Consider the following 18,341-nt stretch of genomic DNA (forward strand, 5'->3'; position numbering starts at 1 on the left):
ATTAAAATAATCTTATGGATCATCATCCCTTCTGTCCGTGGTGGAAAGTGAAAGTGAAAGTCGCTCAGTCCTGTTCGACTCTTTTCAACCCCACGGTCTATATACATATACAGTCCATGGAATTCACCAGAATTCACCAGGCCAGAATACTGGAGTTGGTAGCCTTTCCCTTCTCCATGGGATCTTCCCAACCCAGGGATCGAAGCCAGGGCTCCTGCATAGCGGGTGGATTCTTTACCAGCTGAGCCACAAGGGAAGCCCGTCATTGGTGAAGCCACTAACTAAAAATCATTCTATGTCTGTCTGGCTGCAAAACTCCCTCCCCAAACTACTCAGGAGACCTCCTCCCACTGCACCATACTTTACTGAAAAAAAAAAGAAAAAAACAGAGGTGTGAACTCTTTCTCCTCCATTTGGAAATTTTCTTCTCCAGCTCAGAGAAGCAAGCGTTTCTCCTCCTTTGTGCTCCGAGGCTCTATGATTCCACCGTCTGCCCTTCACTGGAGCCTTTCTCACCTCCATCTTCAGTCTGCATCACCAACTTCCTGTGGGGAATTTTCTATCAGCAATTCCTCAGAAGCTCTTGTAGCCATAACTACTTCTTCCTGTTCACTGCCAGAACCCAGAGTTAGGCCCAAGGGCATGAATTCTTCAAGTTTCCTAACTGGCCTCCCTTCTCCAGTCTCTTGAGTTCTCCAGCCTCCTCTATATTTCCCCCAGGTCAGTTGCCCTAGAACACTGCTCTTTGTTGACTCTGTTCAAAAAACCTTCACATCTTCCCACGACTCACAGCTGGACTGACCGTGCCCCGTGGAGCCATCTTACTCACTCTTTTCTTTAAAAAATGCTTTTATCTATTTATTTTTGGCTGCACTGGGTCTTTGTTGCTGAGCAGGCTTTTCTCTAGGTGGGTTGAGCAGGGGCTACTCTCTAGCTGTGGTGCACGGGCTTCTCACTGCCGTGGCCGCTCTTGTTGCAGAGCGTGAGTTTCAGTATTTGCAGCGTGGAGGCTCAGTAGTTGTGGTGCCCAGGCTCTGGAGCACAGGCTTAATAGTTATGGTGCACAAACGTTGCTGGTCAGCAGCATGTGGGATCTTCCTGCGTCAGGGGTTGAACCCGCGTCTCCTGCATTGCAGGTGGATTCCTTACCACTGAGCCACCAGGGAAGCTCCTCCCCCCATCACTCTTACCCACACACATGCATCAACAGACCCTTGCATGCTCCTCTCTCATCTTGGTGCTCCTAGAAATCCTGAGACACCCCTCCTGCCTCTGGCCTGAAACCCTGTGGGTGAACTCCTGTGCCAGGTCAAGGCCCTTCCCCACTCCTCTTTCATTTTCCCAGTGAAATCTCAGTGGATGCTTGCGTGAGCCCTGTGTTGCAGCCAAACTGCTCATTCGCCTTCCGTGGAGATGTCTGGCACTTTCTTACCTTAGCTTTTCTTCTTTGCTGCTGCTCTTCCCCCAATTTTGTTTCTCACGCCCTCTGCTCTATCCACCAGGTTAGCTGAGATGTAACCTTTACACAGATCCCCCTCGATTGCCTCACCCAGACATGCCATCTCCCTGCTTTAAACCTTTCTCCCTTGCCTGGCCCGTCTCTCACTGCCTGACAGCAACCACTTCTGAGTCTTATGTGTTTGTCTCATCCCATCCCTTTATTTCTTATGCTGTATAGCTCACAGGGGGTTGTTAGAAACAGTCTCATTGCTTTTAGTTTTCCAGGTAAAGAAACTGAAGTGCAGGGAGGTTAAGGGACTTGCCTGAGTTGACAAAGTAAGTTTGAGCTGCTTGGGAACAGAATGCCAGTTTCTGGATACTCTTCAGCATCGTTCTATCCATACCATGCTGCTTCCTTCACCAACTAAAGGCTAATCTTCGAAGGGAAGTGCTTGTGTTTTGAACGTTGTACACATACCCACCCTTGCCCTTGCACACATGAGCATGCACACACACACACACACACACACTCCTTTCCCATACCTAGCACACAGTAATTGCCTTATACTCATTTGTAGATGATGGAAAGGCTGTCCCATTTGAAACTATAGCCTTTGCATAGTGTCAATACAAAAACAGTTCTCTTTTTTGAGAAGAGGAACATTTTGACAAATAACCTCCACAGAGAAACTAATTAAAAATATATGTAAATGCTCTTATTAATCACCAATACTTTGGCCACCTGATGTGAAGAGCTTACTCATTAGAAATGGCCCTGTTGCTGGAAAAGATTGAGGGCAGAAGGAGAAGGGGGCAAAAGAGGATAAGATGGTTGGATGGCATCACTGACTCAATGGACATGAGTTTGAGCAAGCTCCAGGAGATGGTGAAGGACAGGGAAGCCTGGTGTGCTGCAGTCCATGGGGTCGCAGAGTCAGACATGACTGAGCAACTGAACAACATGTAGTCACCCAATTCTCAGACGCACAAAGGAAGGCCACTGGCTCCCTTTGTCCAAGGCTATTTGTAAGACAGTGCAGTGTAGATCAGTCTGATGTCTTTCTTTTTCTAAGTACTAGACTCAGAAATTCATTGCAGGAATCAGATGTGGTAGCCGTGATACTTAATTCAGCTAAGCTGTATTGGAACCAGTTGCATACAGGACTTGTGCTCACCTGGTGTGAAAGATCTGAATGTGAGGGTTTTACAGGTTAATGGGGATGTAATCTCAAGTAAAACCAACTCAGCATCAAGACACATTCTCAAGATGCTTTGCTGGAGTGTCAACATAAATGGCCAGTAAGCACTTGAAAAATTATTCTACTGTGCTAGTAAGCAAAGATAAGCAAACTGATATAATGATAAGTATCATATTTCCTGATCAGATTAGCAGCGTTTATTGTTTTAAATCATAACTCCTAGCGTTGACTACAGTTTCTGGGAAACACACTCTCAAACACTGGTAGAAGAAAGGCCTTGCAGGTAGATAATTTAGCAAAATTTTTTAAAGCTTTAATTAAAAATGTATCTGAAAAATAAAAAATAAAAATAAAAATGTATCTGTTTCACCTAGCAATCTATTTCCCTATGGTGACTTAAGTCTGTTTTCCATAGATGTTGCTACAGAAGTATTCACTGAATCAATATTTTTACTTATAATTGTGAAACACTGGACACAGTCTAAATAATGATAAGAGCTATCATTGAATTGAGTCCTATGTCCTAGACACTCTTCTAAGGAGTTTACATTCAGCCTTCCCAGACAACTCTGTTATTATTATTATGCCCATTTTGCGGATGAAGGACTGGGGGCCACAGAGAGGTTAATTCATGGGGTCACATACCCAGTAGATGAAACAGTCAGGATTTAACCCCAACAGTTAACCTCTAGAATCCCATGCTGTTAACCAGGCCACCCTACCACTGCTCCAATAACAGGAAAACAGTTAAAAATAGTAATGCTGTATGTGTGAGAGAGAGAGAAAGAGAGGAGGAGTAATACTGTGTGTGTGTGAGAGAGAGAGAGAAGGAGGAGTAATGCTGTGTGTGTGAGAGAGAGAGAGAGAAGGAGGAGGAGGAGAATGAAAGGAGAGAGGGGTGAGAGAATGAATACGTGTGTCATACGCAGGACAGTTGTGTCATGAGCACGTATCCAAATCACTTAGGGCCTCTCTTAGTGGTGGGGCTGTTTCATATTCCTTGGGATTAGAGAGGAGATGGAAAAAGGGAGAGGGCCACTAGGTTGCATGAACTATAGCACATCTGTACAAATAGGATGATCATTAAAATTCTGATATATAACTATACTGAGTCCTAGAACAGTGTCTTTCAAGTTCTTTTGATGTGACCGATATCAATAAATAAGCATGTTTATCACATCCATGCCCATCCATAATAGGTTGAGGAGCAGCTGTCTCTCACCAGTTCAACTGTACTAGTTATTTATGATGAATGTTTATTCCTATGTCATGCCAGTTTTCAGAGTTTTTGAATATCACATACATTGTTTTACACACACACACACACACACACATGAAATAAGTTTTCATGAAACAGTACTCAGTCATAGGAAGTGTGATACACTCATTTATCCTGTTCTGTTCTTTTCTGTGCTACACCATTCTGTTTTGTTCCATTCTGTTCAGTTCCAGTCTATTCTGTTCCATTTCCTTCCACTCTATTCCATTCTTAAAATTCTAGTTGTCAGTCTCTAGTTGATTTTATGACCCTAAATTCATGTACCCATAATTTGAAAACAATTTTAGAAGAAAATGATGGTACTTTTAATACCTAAAAGCTTCCCTGGTGGCCCAGATGGTAAAGAATCTGCCTGCAATGTGGGAGAACTGTGGGTTCGATTCCTGGGTCACGAAGATCCCCTGGAGAAGGGAATGGCAATGTACTCCAGTATCCTTGCCTGGAGAATTCCATGGACAAAGGAGCCTGGGGTTGCAGAGTTGGACAAGAATGAGTGAATACTTTCTTTCACTTAATACCTAGAGCTTCCACAAGAGGGCACCACAACTCTAGCCAGACACATTTTCTAGGCAAGAATAAAGGAGGGGCATGGGGGCAGGGGAAGGACACGACCAAGGAGACCAGCAGTGACCACCTGGCTCGAGGACAGCCAGTCTCTTGACCACTGACTCACCTCAAGTCCTGAGACGGAAGTCCTGCCCCTAAGGAGACTGTCAGGGTCTATCAGAATCTGAGTCTTGTGAGCCTGAAATAGAAACTGCCGAGAGATTTAGGTGATTGGCAGAGTGAGGCTAAAGGTGAAACTCCACAAGATAAAGAGATACTAAAAGGGTAATAATGGGTCACAAAAAAGCCAAAGGTTTCAATAAGTTGAAGTCACGAGAAAGAAGAAATTGAAAAAGCAGAAGCTTTAAGGACCTAAAAAAATAATACCTAGGGCAAGAAAGCCTGTCAATACAGAGAAGAGAACGCCCGGATACACAGCGACATGTAATCATTTTAATGGTGGAGCCCTAGAGGGGCTTCTCAAACTCCTGCTGCCTTTCATACGTGCATTTCCTTCTAGGGTCTCGTGGATCCTGTGTTCCTTAGCGCCAGGCATCCTTACAGTAAACTCTGCCTCTTTTCTGTTGACTAAGCAGCCGTTGAATCTCTTCTGTTTATTCCTGCAATGAAATCTTCTCAAAAAAAAAAAAAAATCACACAGCCCTGGTGTGATTCCATCCTGTGCGGCTGCTGGTTCGAATAGTAGTTGTTTAATTCCGTCCGGCTTCTCTCCCATGTTAGTGCGTGCCGCCAACCCATGGAGGAGTCAATGGACATGGACATGAGCCCCTTGAGGCCCCAGAACTATCTTTTCAGTTGTGAACTAAAGGCTGACAAAGATTATCACTTCAAGGTGGATAATGATGAAAATGAGCACCAGTTATATTTAAGAACGGTCAGTTTAGGGGCTGGAGCAAAGGATGAGTTATACATTGTTGAAGCAGAGGCCATGAATTATGAAGGCAGTCCAATTAAAGTAACACTGGCAACTTTGAAAATGTCTGTACAGCCAACAGTTTCTCTTGGGGACTTTGAAATTACAGCACCTGTGGTCTTACGGTTCAAGTGTGGTTCAGGGCCTGTGCATATCAGTGGACAGCACTTAGTAGCTGTGGAGGAAGATGCAGAGTCAGAAGAAGAAGAGGAGGAGGAGGTGAAACTCCTAAGTATATCTGGAAAGGGTTCTGCCCCTGGGAGTGGTAGCAAGTTTCCCCAGAAAAAAGTAAAGCTTGCTGCTGATGAAGATGAAGATGATGACGATGACGATGCTGAGGAGGAAGTTGAAGAAAAAGCTCCAGTAAAGAAATCTGTATGAGATACTCCAGCCAAAAATGCCCCAAAATCGAACCAAAATGGAAAAGACTCAAAACCGTCAACACCAAGATCAAAAGGTCAAGAATCCTTCAAAAAACAGGAAAAAACACCTGAAACACCGAAAGGACCTAGCTCTGTAGAAGACACTAAAGCAAAAATGCAAGCAAGTATAGAAAAAGGTGGTTCCCTTCCCAAAGTGGAAGCCAAGTTTATCAATTATGTGAAGAATTGTTTCCGGATGACTGACCAGGAGGCTATTCAAGATCTCTGGCAGTGGAGGAAGTCTCTTTAAGAAAATAGTTTAAACAGTTTGTTAAAAAATTTCCGTCTTATTTCATTTCTGTAACAGTTGATATCTGGCTGTCCTTTTTATAATGCAGAGTGAGAACTTTCCCTACCGTGTCTGATAAATGTTGTCCATGTTCCATTGCCAAGAATGTGTTGTCCAAAATGCCTGTTTAGTTTTTAACGATGGAACTCCACCCTTTGCTTGGTTTTAAGTATGTATGGAATATTATGATAGGAATAGTAGTATTGGTGGTCAGACAGATGGAAATGGTGGGGAGACAAAAATATACATGTGAAATAAACTCAGTATTTTAATTAAAAAAAAAAGATGTTTCCAGTATATTAAGTTTTAAAAGGATATCATTTAGTAGCACTACTTTATAATGTAATTTTGTTTTTAAATGTATAATAGAATATAAAGTCCTGAAGGACAGACATCAGGATATTAACAGTGGTTATAGGTGAGTGATGATATTGTGAAAATACCGTTTTCTTTTTTTGCACAAGTATCTTTTTTCTAAAGTAAGCATATGTGTGCATGTGTGTGTGCTGAGTTGCTTCAGTCGTGTCCAACTCTTTGCAACCCCATGAACCATAGCCCGCCAGGCTGCTCTGTCCATGGGATTCTCCAGGCAAGAGTACTGGAGTGGGTTGCCATGCCCTCCTCCAGGGGATCTTCCCAACCCAGGGATCAAACCCAGGTCTCCTGCATTGCAGGCAGATTCTTTACCATCTGAGCCACCAGGGAAGCCCAAAGTAAACATATACTAATTGTTAAATATTTTAAGTGCGATGCTCATTCAAAAGGATAGAATTTTTAAAGTTAAGATATGTTTAAAGATAACAGTACAAGGTTGCTGAGAAACTCCAGGAGGATCATGTGATGTGGGCTGGGCCCAGGGCCTCACAGGGTACAGGTGTCTGGGAAAGTCTCCTGAAAGGGGCCACTCAGGCAAAGTCCGAAAGGTCACTACCTCCAGGGAACGCTTGGAAAGTGGGGAAGGGGCAACCTTAGCTGAAACAGTACCGTGAGATCATAAGAGACACAAATTTGAATATATTTGGAGATTACTTTTTCACCTTTAAAAAATTATGCACTATTTGATAGATATTTTAAAAGACAGTTTACATGTAAGTTATAAAGTGTAATAAAACAACAAAAATATATCCATTACCCAACTTAAAAAAACAGAACTTAACTAGCACCTTTGAGACCCCCATATACCCAGCTCTGAACCTATCAAACTCCTTGCTTTGAAAAGTTACAATGCTTCTGAATATTGTGTTTAAAATTTCCCTTATGGTTTTATTGCAAATGCAGTAGTAATAGCTTGGACTCTTAAGACAGTATTCTAAATTTGTTACGTATTTTAAGTCTAGTCCTCACAACAATCATAAAGGTAAATATCGTTACCATCCCCATTCAGCAGATGGGGAAACTGAGGCACAGAAAGGTTTAGAGATTTGCTCAGAGGCACACAGCTAGTAAGTGGCAGATGCTTCAAACCCAGGCAGTCCACTCTAGCTTCTTTACCCTTAACTACATGCTGCACCTCTTCTTAACAACAGATTGTTATTCTACTTATTTTTGAATCACATACAAATAGAGCCCTACTGCCTTGGTTTTGTTTGCCCAGAAGCACTCTCTGAGATATGAATTCTAATACAAGTAGTTTATCTGAGAGGCGAGCCACTGTATTAGTCAGGGTTATCCAGAGAAATAAAACCAATAGGATATGTATAGATGCATATAAGAGGAGATTTGTATTTATTATAGGAGTTGACTCATGTGGTTGTAGAGGCTTAGAAGTATTGCCATCTGCTGTCTCCAGGCTGGACAACCAGGAAAGCAGGTGGTGTTATTCAGCCCCGAGTCTGACGGCCTGAGAATCAGGGCCCGAGAGTGTAAGTCTGGTCTAAGTCTGACAGCCCACAAACCAGGAGCGCCAGTGTCCAAAGGCAGAGAAGACAGGTGTCTCAGCTCAGCAGAGAAAGCAAATTCACCCTTTATCAGCTTTCTTGTTCTGTTCAGGTCCCCAGTGAGTTGGGTGGTGACCACCTGCATTGGTGGGGGCCACCATCTTTAGTCTTCCCATTCAAATGCTAATGTCTTTCCAAGGCGTGCCCCCCCAAAACACACCCAGAGAGGTTTTACCAGCCATCTGGGCATTGCATAGCTCAACCGACATGTAAAAGTAGCCATCACAGTCACAAAGCCCCAGCAAGGGAGTGGGGACCTGAGACAAGGAAGAAAAAGCAGCCAAGAAAGAAGTTACTACCCCTGTGGACATCTATACCTTAATCGCATGGAGGAGACAGAGTAGAAGATACACGGTGGAACTATTCCTCCCAAGGATTTCTACCCAAGCCCTGTGGATCACTGGTTGAGGGCTGGCTCTTGGATGCTGTGAACTTCCTGGCATTCCCGCTTGCCCCGTGTGCAGCCAGAGTGGGCTTTGCAAACAGAGCAACCCCCCGGCAAAGGGTTTAAGTTACTGACAGTTAAGGGTTAGACTGGCCTGTGCTGCGATGATAAGGCCTAAGGGTTTATGAGCAGGGCACTTCCAGTGTTTGCTATGTACTCATGAGCATTCTTGGAGAAGGCAATGGCACCCCACTCCAGTATTCTTGCCTGGAAAATCCCATGGATGGAGGAGCCTGGCGGGCTACAGTCCATGGGGTCGCTAAGAGTCAGACACAACTGAGCGACTTCACTTTCACTTTTCACTTTCCTGCATTGGAGAAGGAAATGGCAGCCCACTCCAGTGTTCTTGCCTGGAGAATCCCAGGGACGGGGGAGCCTGGTGGGCTGCCGTCTATGGGGTCGCACAGAGTCGGACACGACTGAAGCGACTTAGCAGCAGCAGCAGCATCATGAGCATTCTGCAACTTACTTTTTTCGGTTACTGTTCATCCTTACGGTTGTGAGATTCGTCCATGTTGGCATGTTGAAACGTTCACTCACTTTCCTTGTTGTATGCCACCATATAGATCTGGTCCACTGACTTCATCGGTTCTTTTGTTGATGGACATTTGTGCTGCTTCCACTCTTTTGTTATCTCAAGTAATGTTACCTTGAAACTCCCAAGTCTCTTACTGTGTTGGTTTAGAGCTGCCTCTACAATCCTAGGTTTAGAATTACTGGGGTGAGAAGTATTGTCTCCTGCACCTTTATGACCTAACAAGTATAGCAGTTCTTCTGACAGAAATGCCAGCAGTAGAGGTGGAGATATCCTAATATTTTACATCTTTGCTTAAAAGTGCTGTTGTCGGACTTCACTGGAGGTCCAGGGGCTAAGGCTTCACACTTCCACTGCAGGGGGTGCCACCTCCATCCCTGGTCATGGAACTAAGATCCTACAGCCCATGTGGTAAAGTAAAAAAAAAACAAACAAAAAAACTGTAAGTGAAGGTAGCAGTTTGAAGCAGGCGTAGCGTGTAAGGATGACATTGTAGGATGATCCTAAAGTTCTGCGTGTCTGTTCAAAACTCAGGTCCTTATTTGATAGGTAAGTGTCATACTCTACGGGCAATAGGTTTCCTTTTCTGTACATCTACTTAATGGTTCTCTTAGGATCCTCTTCACTGTGGAACAAGTGGTTCTTCTAGGGGACTTACCTCAGGAGAAAACTTGGCCAACCTTATTAACTTCTTGCAACATCTCTAGTGAGAGAGGGAGCAACTCCCAGAAGTGCCCAGTATTCATTTTGCAAGACTGTTTAACAAATAACCACAAACCGAGTGGCTGACGACAACACAAATTTATGCTCTCACAACTCTGGAGCCCAGAAGTCCAAAGTCAGGGCGTCAGCAGGGTTATCTGGAGGCTCTGAGGGCGATCTGTTTCTCACCTCTGTCCTAGCTTCGGGCAGCTGCCAGCAACCCTTGGCGCTGCAGCCTCAGGCTGTCTTGCCCTGGCCTTCGTCTCTTGCAAGGACCCTTGTTATTGCATGTAGGGCCATGCTATTCCAGGCTGATCTCATCTCGAGATTCTTACCTTGATTATGCCTGCAAAGATCCTTTTTTCAAATAAGGTTGCAGTCACAGGTGTTTGGTAAACATCTTTCGGGAATCCACAATGCAACCCGCCACAGTGGGGAATGGAAGGCGCTGTTGGTTAATTATATCAGACATTCAGAGGCTCTGCTCAGATCACTCTTTCAGGGGATGGGGTTGAAAAAATACACTGGGTGTTCTAGATGAGATTTCTTCCTATGTGGATTCTGAGTGTTAATATCTTTTCCCAAAATAGAGGCTCAGTATCAGATGTCTGCTCTCACTGTAGGGAGTGTCAGGGAACCCAGCCAAAGGGGAAGTGGTGCTAATATTCTCACGAGGGAGAATATAAATGACTCTTGAAGAAGGAAAAATGCGTGTGTTGTTGGATGGACAGGTTGCATGAGAATTTCTTTACCTTGGTTGTTATTTATTTAATTATTTTATTCTACATCTTAACATGCTTCTTAAAAAAAAAAAAAAAAAAAAACTTCCCCAAATTCTTCCCTGGAAAAGAAATCTGTTATGTAATGTCCTATTTATTTTATTTAACAAGTCAGAAGTAAGAATGATGAATGCTTAGCTTTTTCATTTTTGGAAACTTTTCTGTATTTTTACACTTAAAAAGTTAATTTGATAAATTCCCCATAATTAGCAAGAGACATCATAGTTTGTTAAGTGATACCATTTACTTCTTTAGATGTTTTTCACTATGAATGTGGATTCCTAAGCAATGAAACAGCTGGATTCCTGTCTTGTCTCCCTTAAAATAATTAAAGTGACATTATTCTAAGAAAAGAAGGGTGATTACCCCGTTGTTAGGTCTATGTAGAGGACAACTGAAGCCACAGGGGAAGGACCCCCTCAGCAAGGCGAGCAGGTTAGGGCTTGAGTGTGTGATGCTGTGGTGATGGCTTTAAAAATATCTGTCATAAAGCAAACACCTTTGTGAGAAAGATCTTAAGCCTGCCCTCCCCGCCCCCCAGAACAAGACCCAAAATATCCAGTGCCATTGCACAAATTGCTAGTACAGCTACACTGCATCTGTAAACTACGTATATATTTAGATTTTCCTTTCTTTCTCCTCTTTAACTTCAGTCTTTCCTCTCTTAGGGCCAAAGAGTCACCTGATGTTAGTGCCACAAATCTTTAAAAGGCAATCTCTCCCATTGTTCTCATTTACAATGAGGAAATGAAGCTCTTAGGGTTACATACATAACTAAACGTGACGCAATTAGTGACAAAGCCAAGACCTAGTACACACTACTCCTAAAGCTAAATGCCTGAATTTTAATTAATTTACTCAAAATCATTTTCAGGGATATTCTAAATCTTGAATGACATGGTAACAAAAGATAACTGCCTACTGTCATTCCCATCATTTGTTTCTAAGCTTTCTTAAGAAATGTATTATAGGGACTTCCCTGGTGGTCCAGTGGCTAAGACTCTGGGCTCCCACTGCAGGGGGCCTGGGTTCAATTCCTGGTCTGGGAACTAGATCTCACATGCTAAAACTAAAGATCTGTGTGCTGCAACTAAGACCCAGCAACCAAATAAATAAATAAAATAAAATAAAATAATGTATTATAGTTCAAAACCTAAAAAAATTCTTTACCTTGTCCATGAAACTAATTTCAGATTTCTAAATTAAGAATTAATTAAAAGCAATACACACACACTTTAAAATTCACAATTTATTGTAAGAACTTCAGTGAATTGTTCCTCAGCTAAAAAATCTATTTGATCCTATTCAAGAGGATTGGCTTAAATTAGCATATTTATTTCATTGCTCTAATTTCTCTGTGCAAATTTTGCACTTTCAAATAGAGAACTATGCTCCAGCCATGGGCAATAGACCACTGTTTCATATTTTATCCACTTTAGTAGCAATGCCAAATCAATTATAAAAACATCTAAAAATGACTCTTTATCATTTGTGATTCATTCCAGTGAACAGCACTTTAGAGTATAAAAATCAGCTTCACCTACCATATCTCATTTCATTTTCACATCCTCTGGGGAAATTTATTTTCCTTTAGCTTTTAATGGATATAAAACTGAGCCTCTGACACGTGCTCAGTACCACAGTTCTCTACTACACATCAGCCTTATTTCAAACTAGGAAACTCCAAAATAAAGTGTGTAATTCGATTAATAGTATCAGAGTGACATTATCAGAGTACCACAGTTCTCTACTACACATCAGCCTTATTTCAAACTAGGAAACTCCAAAATAAAGTGTGTAATTCAATTAATAGTATCAGAGTGACATTATCAGAGTACCACAGTTCTCTACTACACATCAGCCTTATTTCAAACTAGGAAACTCCAAAATAAAGTGTGTAATTCGATTAATAGTATCAGAGTGACATTAATTTCTCAGGTTTGATAAATATGCCATAGTTGTGTAACATGACAACATTGGGGAAAGGTGGGTGGTGAAGGGTATGTACTAGAACTCTCTGTGCTACCCTTAGAAGTTTTCTATAAATCTACACGTATTTCAAAATAGAAAAATATTCAAAAAACAGATCCTCCAGTTATTCTCACAGTTTATTAGCATTTTAGACCTGTCAGGGTAAAAATACTCTTTCCTTTTACAGTTGAGGAAACTGGTGCCCAAGTGAGCTTTCTAAAGCTCAGACCAGACTGGTGATTCCTGATTACTGAGCTAGCTCTTTCACAACACCTGCCTGATTTGCAGGGAGTGTGTAGAAATCTCATTCTTCTGTTGGGTAGGTAGAATAGAGAAAAGGAGTCCAAAATGGTGGTGGCTAAAAGACAAGGAAGGTCAAAGGGAGGTCCAAGGACCAGAGTGAAGACTTCAGGCAGAACAACAGCACTCCTGGCTAAGCCCAATTTGCATAGGGCAGGCCCAGGTGGAGGAAAAAAACATATAAAAGGAGGAGCCAAAGCGCTCTCTCAGGGACTCTCTCTCCCGCGTGTGTGCGCTCTTTTCTCTCTCTCTCACTTTCCTGCTATCTTCTAAATAAAATAGAGCTGTAGCATGGTTTGTCCAAGACCCAAGAGCTGTGACGCGCCGAGGGCTTTAATGTCCGTCGCTTCAAATCTTTGTTGTGACGAGACAAGGAACCGAGGAACATACACTCGCATGACACTTCTATGTAAAAAAAGTGTTAGCAGTAAGGCTACATATCTCATCTGCTCCTGGGAGCATGTTCAGACTGATAGGTGCAATCTGTTTCGATGCCTAAATTCAATATATTTGTGAATCATTTTTCCCATCACATGACTACTCAAACTATATGTTCTTTGTTAAACAACAAAAATTAGACTGACTAAATTTAAGGCTCTGCTGCTACTGCTAAATCACTTCAATCGTGTCCAACTCTGTGCGACCCCATAGACAGCAGCCCATCAGGCTCCACCGTCCCTGGGATTCTCCAGGCAAGAGTACTGGAGTGGGTTGCCATTTTCTTCTCCAATGCATGAAAGTGAAAAGTGAAAGAGAAGTTGCTCAGTCGTGTCCAACTCTGTGCGACCCCATAGACGGCAGCCCACCAGGCTCCCCCATCCCTGGGATTCTCCAGGCAAGAATGCTGGAGTGGGTTGCCATTGCCTTCTCCGATGAGGAGACACATGTGCTGACAAAGCAAGAGATTTTATTGGGAAAGAGTGCGTGGGCGGAGAGCAGTAGGGTAGAACCCAGGAGAACTGCTCTGCCACAGTCTTGGGTTTGGTGACTAATCCCATGGTAGTGAGATTAGTTTGTGTTGTCTTTAGTCAATTTTTCTGACTCAGAGTCCTTCCTGGTGGTGCATGCGTGTTCAGCCAAGACAGATGCCAGCGAGAAGGATTCTGGGAGGTGGTTGGACATGTGGTGTCACTTTCTGATCTTTTCTGAACTCTCCAGGTTGGTGGTGGCTTATTAGTTCTGTGTTCCTTACCAGACCTCCTGTTGTAAAACAGCTCATGCAAATGGTTACTATGGTGCCTAGAGGTGGGCAGTTTCCGTCAGTGTGCTTCTCTAACAGAATAAAGATCCACAGTGAAACTCTAGGCCCAGATTTTGAGCCCAATTCTTTGCCCTTTAACCAGTGATTCTCTACTTAGCTGCATATCAGAATTGTCTGGGGAGTTTTGAAAAAATACTGTTGCTGAGTGTTGTCTCCAGAGATTCTGATATTATTGGCCTGGGGTGTGGCCCCAAGCACCCAGGGTATTCAAAAATCCTAAGTATTTAATGTCCAGTTGGAATGGAGAGGCACTGCTCTCCAGGGAAGCTTTACTGTAGAGACAGCGGAAGGGGAGAAGCATGATTCAATTATATCTGAAATAAAGGAGTTATTTAACTTCACAAGTGACTTTCTTCATAAATTATCTCTCTCCTGGCAAATCGTAGAAGTCCATTTATATAGGTTTGGGAGTCCTTAGCATAGAGATAGAAATTGAAGCCATGGCCCTTGCAAAGCATGTAGTAAGAAGAGAAAAGATGAAGGATGGAGCCCTGGGGAATAATATTTAAGAGACGTGCAGAGGAAGAGCAGAAGACCTATAGTAAAGGTTACTTCCCGCATTTTAAAAGGCAAAGTGCCACGGAAAGGCCAGGTGGGAGGAGACCTGAAAGGGGTCCAGTGGATTCAGCAAAAAAGTTCTCATGAGAACCTTCCTGAGAGAACACCCAGGAAGTAGTGCTGCTAAACCAGATTTCAGTGATTGAGGCAAATGTGGGAAGGGAGGAAGAGGATACGATCTCTGTGGAGCTTTTTACAGAAAGTTTGGCTTTAAAAATGCGTCAATACACTTTCAGCTATGAGCATGGGAATACCCAGATAAAAATGATTCAGACCATAGAGTCACTCCCATTCAATACACACACACACACACACACACAGAGACCCGCACACAACATGTAAGAAACACACAACTTAAGACTCCAGTTGGTTTCTCTGGGATATTCTTAAGTCACCCTACATGGTCATAAGATGGTAGAAGCATCTCCAAAGGCCACATCATCACATGACAATGTCTAGAGGGAAAGCTCTCTTCATGTACTTCCCTCCTTTTATCAGGGACAAAACCCTCCTAAAAGTCCCCAGCAGACTTGCCTTAATGACTCAGTGACCCTAACACTCACTTTCCACTCCCCCAGCTACGAATGTACATCTGGCATTTTTTCCCCTTTATAATGGGAGGTAAGCTCTGCTTTCCGGGGAGAAGAGGGGAGGATTAAGCTGGCTACCAAGGCAACCAAGAGTTCCAGAGAGGGTGTGGAGGAGTGTGGTAGCCAGAGGGAGACACCGGTTTAATGCAAGGTTTTTGCTTGTTTGTTTTAACATGGTTGAAACTGAGCATGTTTAAATGCTTTTCACAGAAAAACTATAATCATAGCTGTGAGATGCCTGTGATCATGGGGTGCAGCGGAACATAAAACATGAGAGACAGACAGGCATCTCTTCCATTTCCACTGGAGGGAAGGAGGAGTAGAAGAGGGTGGGCAGAGGTGGGTGTGTAGATGTGCTGGGAAGTGGAGGGAATTCCCATGGAATGGCTTTGGTTTTTTCCCTGTGAAGCAGGCAGCTGAGTCCTCTGCTGAGGGTCAGGGAGCGGAGACAACACACAGCTCAGTTGTCCAGGCAACACAGGACTTCCACATGGTTTTAAGGGCATACTTGAGGTTGGCTGCCTTAAATCTAAAATTACTCTAATTAGGGACATTTATGATTTTTTCCCCCTCCAGCTGCACTAGACACTTGGCCACAGGTGTTGAGAAAGCAGAAGGGTTAGCATTTTAGGGGACTTTCTGCCCAGGTGTGGGATAAGAGAACTGAAGATACTATCACAAGAGTGACTACAGCGAGAGAACACAGAATCTAAGCTGGAAGAAAGTGAAAATGAGAGACTAGATCCACTGAGAAGGAGTCAAGAGACCAAAAAATCGGAGACACTGAAGGGACCAAGGGACTGATGTACTGACCAGGAGTGAAAGATGTAAAGGGATTGGAGGAGAAGGCTTAATAAATGGCCCATCTGGGGCTATTTCAAACACAGTGCCATTCTGGGTTTTGCCAAAGTCCAGAATGTTGCACTGGAATGAGTGGCTGAAGCACAATGAAGATCAAGAAATGAGAAGTGATGGTTACTGGCTGGGTCATCTGTATGGCCAATTTGTAAAATGGAGGTGTATGAAAAAAGCACCTTTCTCACTTCAATGGGCTTTTGAGTCCCCTGGGGATCTTATTAAAATGCAGATTGTGATTCAGTAGATCTAGGGTGAGGACTGAAGCTCTGCATATCTAAGAAGTTAGCAGGTAATGTCCTGCTTGTGGTCCAGGAACCACACTCTGAGCAGCAAGACACTGGAAAATCCTACCATTGACCCGATACAGACATAGTTTCTTCTTTATTTAAACAATCTTCTACCCTCCTCAATGACAAACTCTGTGACAAACCTAGACAGCATATTAAAAAGCAGAGACATTACTTTGCCGACAAAAGTCTGTCTTCTCAAAGCTATGGTTTTTCCAGTAGTCATGTATGGATGTGAGAGTTGGACTATAAAGAAAGCTGAGTGCCGAAGAATTGATGCTTTTGAACTGTGGTGTTGGAGAAGACTCTTGAGAGTCCCTTGGACTGCAAGGAAATCCAACCAGTCAATTTTAAAGGAAATCAGTCCTGAATATTCATGGGAAGGACTGATGCTGAAGCTGAAGCTCCAATACTTTAGTCAACTGATTTGAAGAACTGACTCACTGGAAAAGACCTGATGCTGGGAAAGATTGGAGGTGGGAGGAGAAGGGGACAACAGAGGATGAGATGGTTGGATAGCATCACCACCTTGAAGGACATGAGTTTGAGCAAGCTCCAGGAGTTGGTGATGGACAGGGAAGCCTGGTGTACTGCAGTCCATGGGGTCACAAAGAGTCAGACACGACTGAGTGACTGAACTGAACTGAACCATCCTCAAGGGGGTGGTCCCTAGAAAATGTGTTCTGTGTGGTCCCACCTGTTGACTCTTGGGGATGGAGGACTTTATGTAACTAGAAATCAGTCTATAATCTAGATTGAGCCCATTGAAATTTCTCATGAGAATCTGAACTTAAAGACGAGAGACTGAGCCCCCCAAGCAGTGGTGGGCACTGGAGCTATAAGATCCATTTTCCCTGAGTTTAGCACCAAAACCAAACTAAAGCCATTGGTTTATTGAAGTTTTGGGTGAGTAGCAGTCATGAGGAAACTGGGTTTTAGGAAAAGGAATGGAAGAGAGACACAGAAAATTGAAGAGACAGGAGAATAAGCAGCTAAAGAGTCAGAGGGTCACTATTCCTGACTCAACCTTCCTCCTCAAATATACCCTACATGAATATCTAGTCTCTCTGGCCTGTCTTCTTGGCTCTGCTCTTCACCTTGGTTAATGTACGCTCTTCTTTGGGGGTTTTGATTTAAATGGCTCCTTGGGGAAGCTTTCCTTGCCACCAGAATAGGGGGAGTGCATCTCCACAGTGTGGGGTTTTCCTGATGGCTCAGTGGTTAAGAATCCAAATGCCAATGCAGGAGATGCCAGAGACACGGGTTTGATCCTTGGGTCAGGAAGATCCCCTGGAAAAGGAAATGGCAACCCACTCCAGTATTCTTGCTGGGATAATCCTATAGACAGAGGAGCATGCTGCTGCTACTGCTGCTGCTGCTGCTGCTAAGTCGCTTCAGTCTTGTCCGACTCTGTGAGCCCCATCAGGCTCCCCCGCCCCTGGGATTCTCCAGGCAAGAACACTGGGGTGGGTTGCCATTTCCTTCTCCAATGCGTGAAACTCAAAAGTGAAAGTGAAGTCGCTCAGTCGTGTCTGACTCTTAGCGACCCCATGGACTGCAGCCTACCAGGCTCCTCCATCCATGGGATTTTCCAGGCCAGAGTACTGGAGTGGGGTGCCATTGCCTTCTCCGAGACAGAGGAACATGGTGGGCTACAATCCATGGGACTGCAAATGTTGCAGGGAGGAAGCCAATTCTGACTCCAGGTTGGAAACTGTTTCTTTAACTTGCCTTTATTATTATAATCGTACTCAATGGCTTGTTTAGAGGAACCTGCCCCTCTGCTTTAATGTAAATTAATGTGTCTTTGTTCAGTTCGAGGAGAGATTGTTTGTCCCTGCCCACCTGTGAATAGAAGAGATTAACACACCCCTTCTTCTGAAGGCTGGACATCCCTTTGGAGATGTTTTGCAAGACTGAAGAACCTTTCACTTTGCTTCCCCACTGCCTCTCCCTCTCTAGTCTGCCTTTTGACTTTAGTTCCTCATTGCTTCTTTCTCTCTGATCTA

General features: G+C 43.5%; 1 protein-coding gene across 1 annotated transcript; it reads left to right on the top strand.

The window, feature by feature from the left end:
* The first annotated feature begins 5,206 nt into the window (after nt 1-5,206).
* LOC511386 (nucleophosmin) lies at nt 5,207-6,399 on the top strand. The gene is given in 2 exon segments (XM_010804133.4): nt 5,207-6,044; nt 6,047-6,399. Coding segments are annotated over 2 exon segments (855 nt in total). The 5' UTR covers nt 5,207-5,221; the 3' UTR covers nt 6,079-6,399.
* Nucleotides 6,400-18,341: the final 11,942 nt, after the last annotated feature.

This window comes from Bos taurus, chromosome 4, assembly GCF_002263795.3.
Source record: "Bos taurus isolate L1 Dominette 01449 registration number 42190680 breed Hereford chromosome 4, ARS-UCD2.0, whole genome shotgun sequence".
NCBI classification, from domain to species: Eukaryota; Metazoa; Chordata; class Mammalia; order Artiodactyla; family Bovidae; genus Bos; species Bos taurus.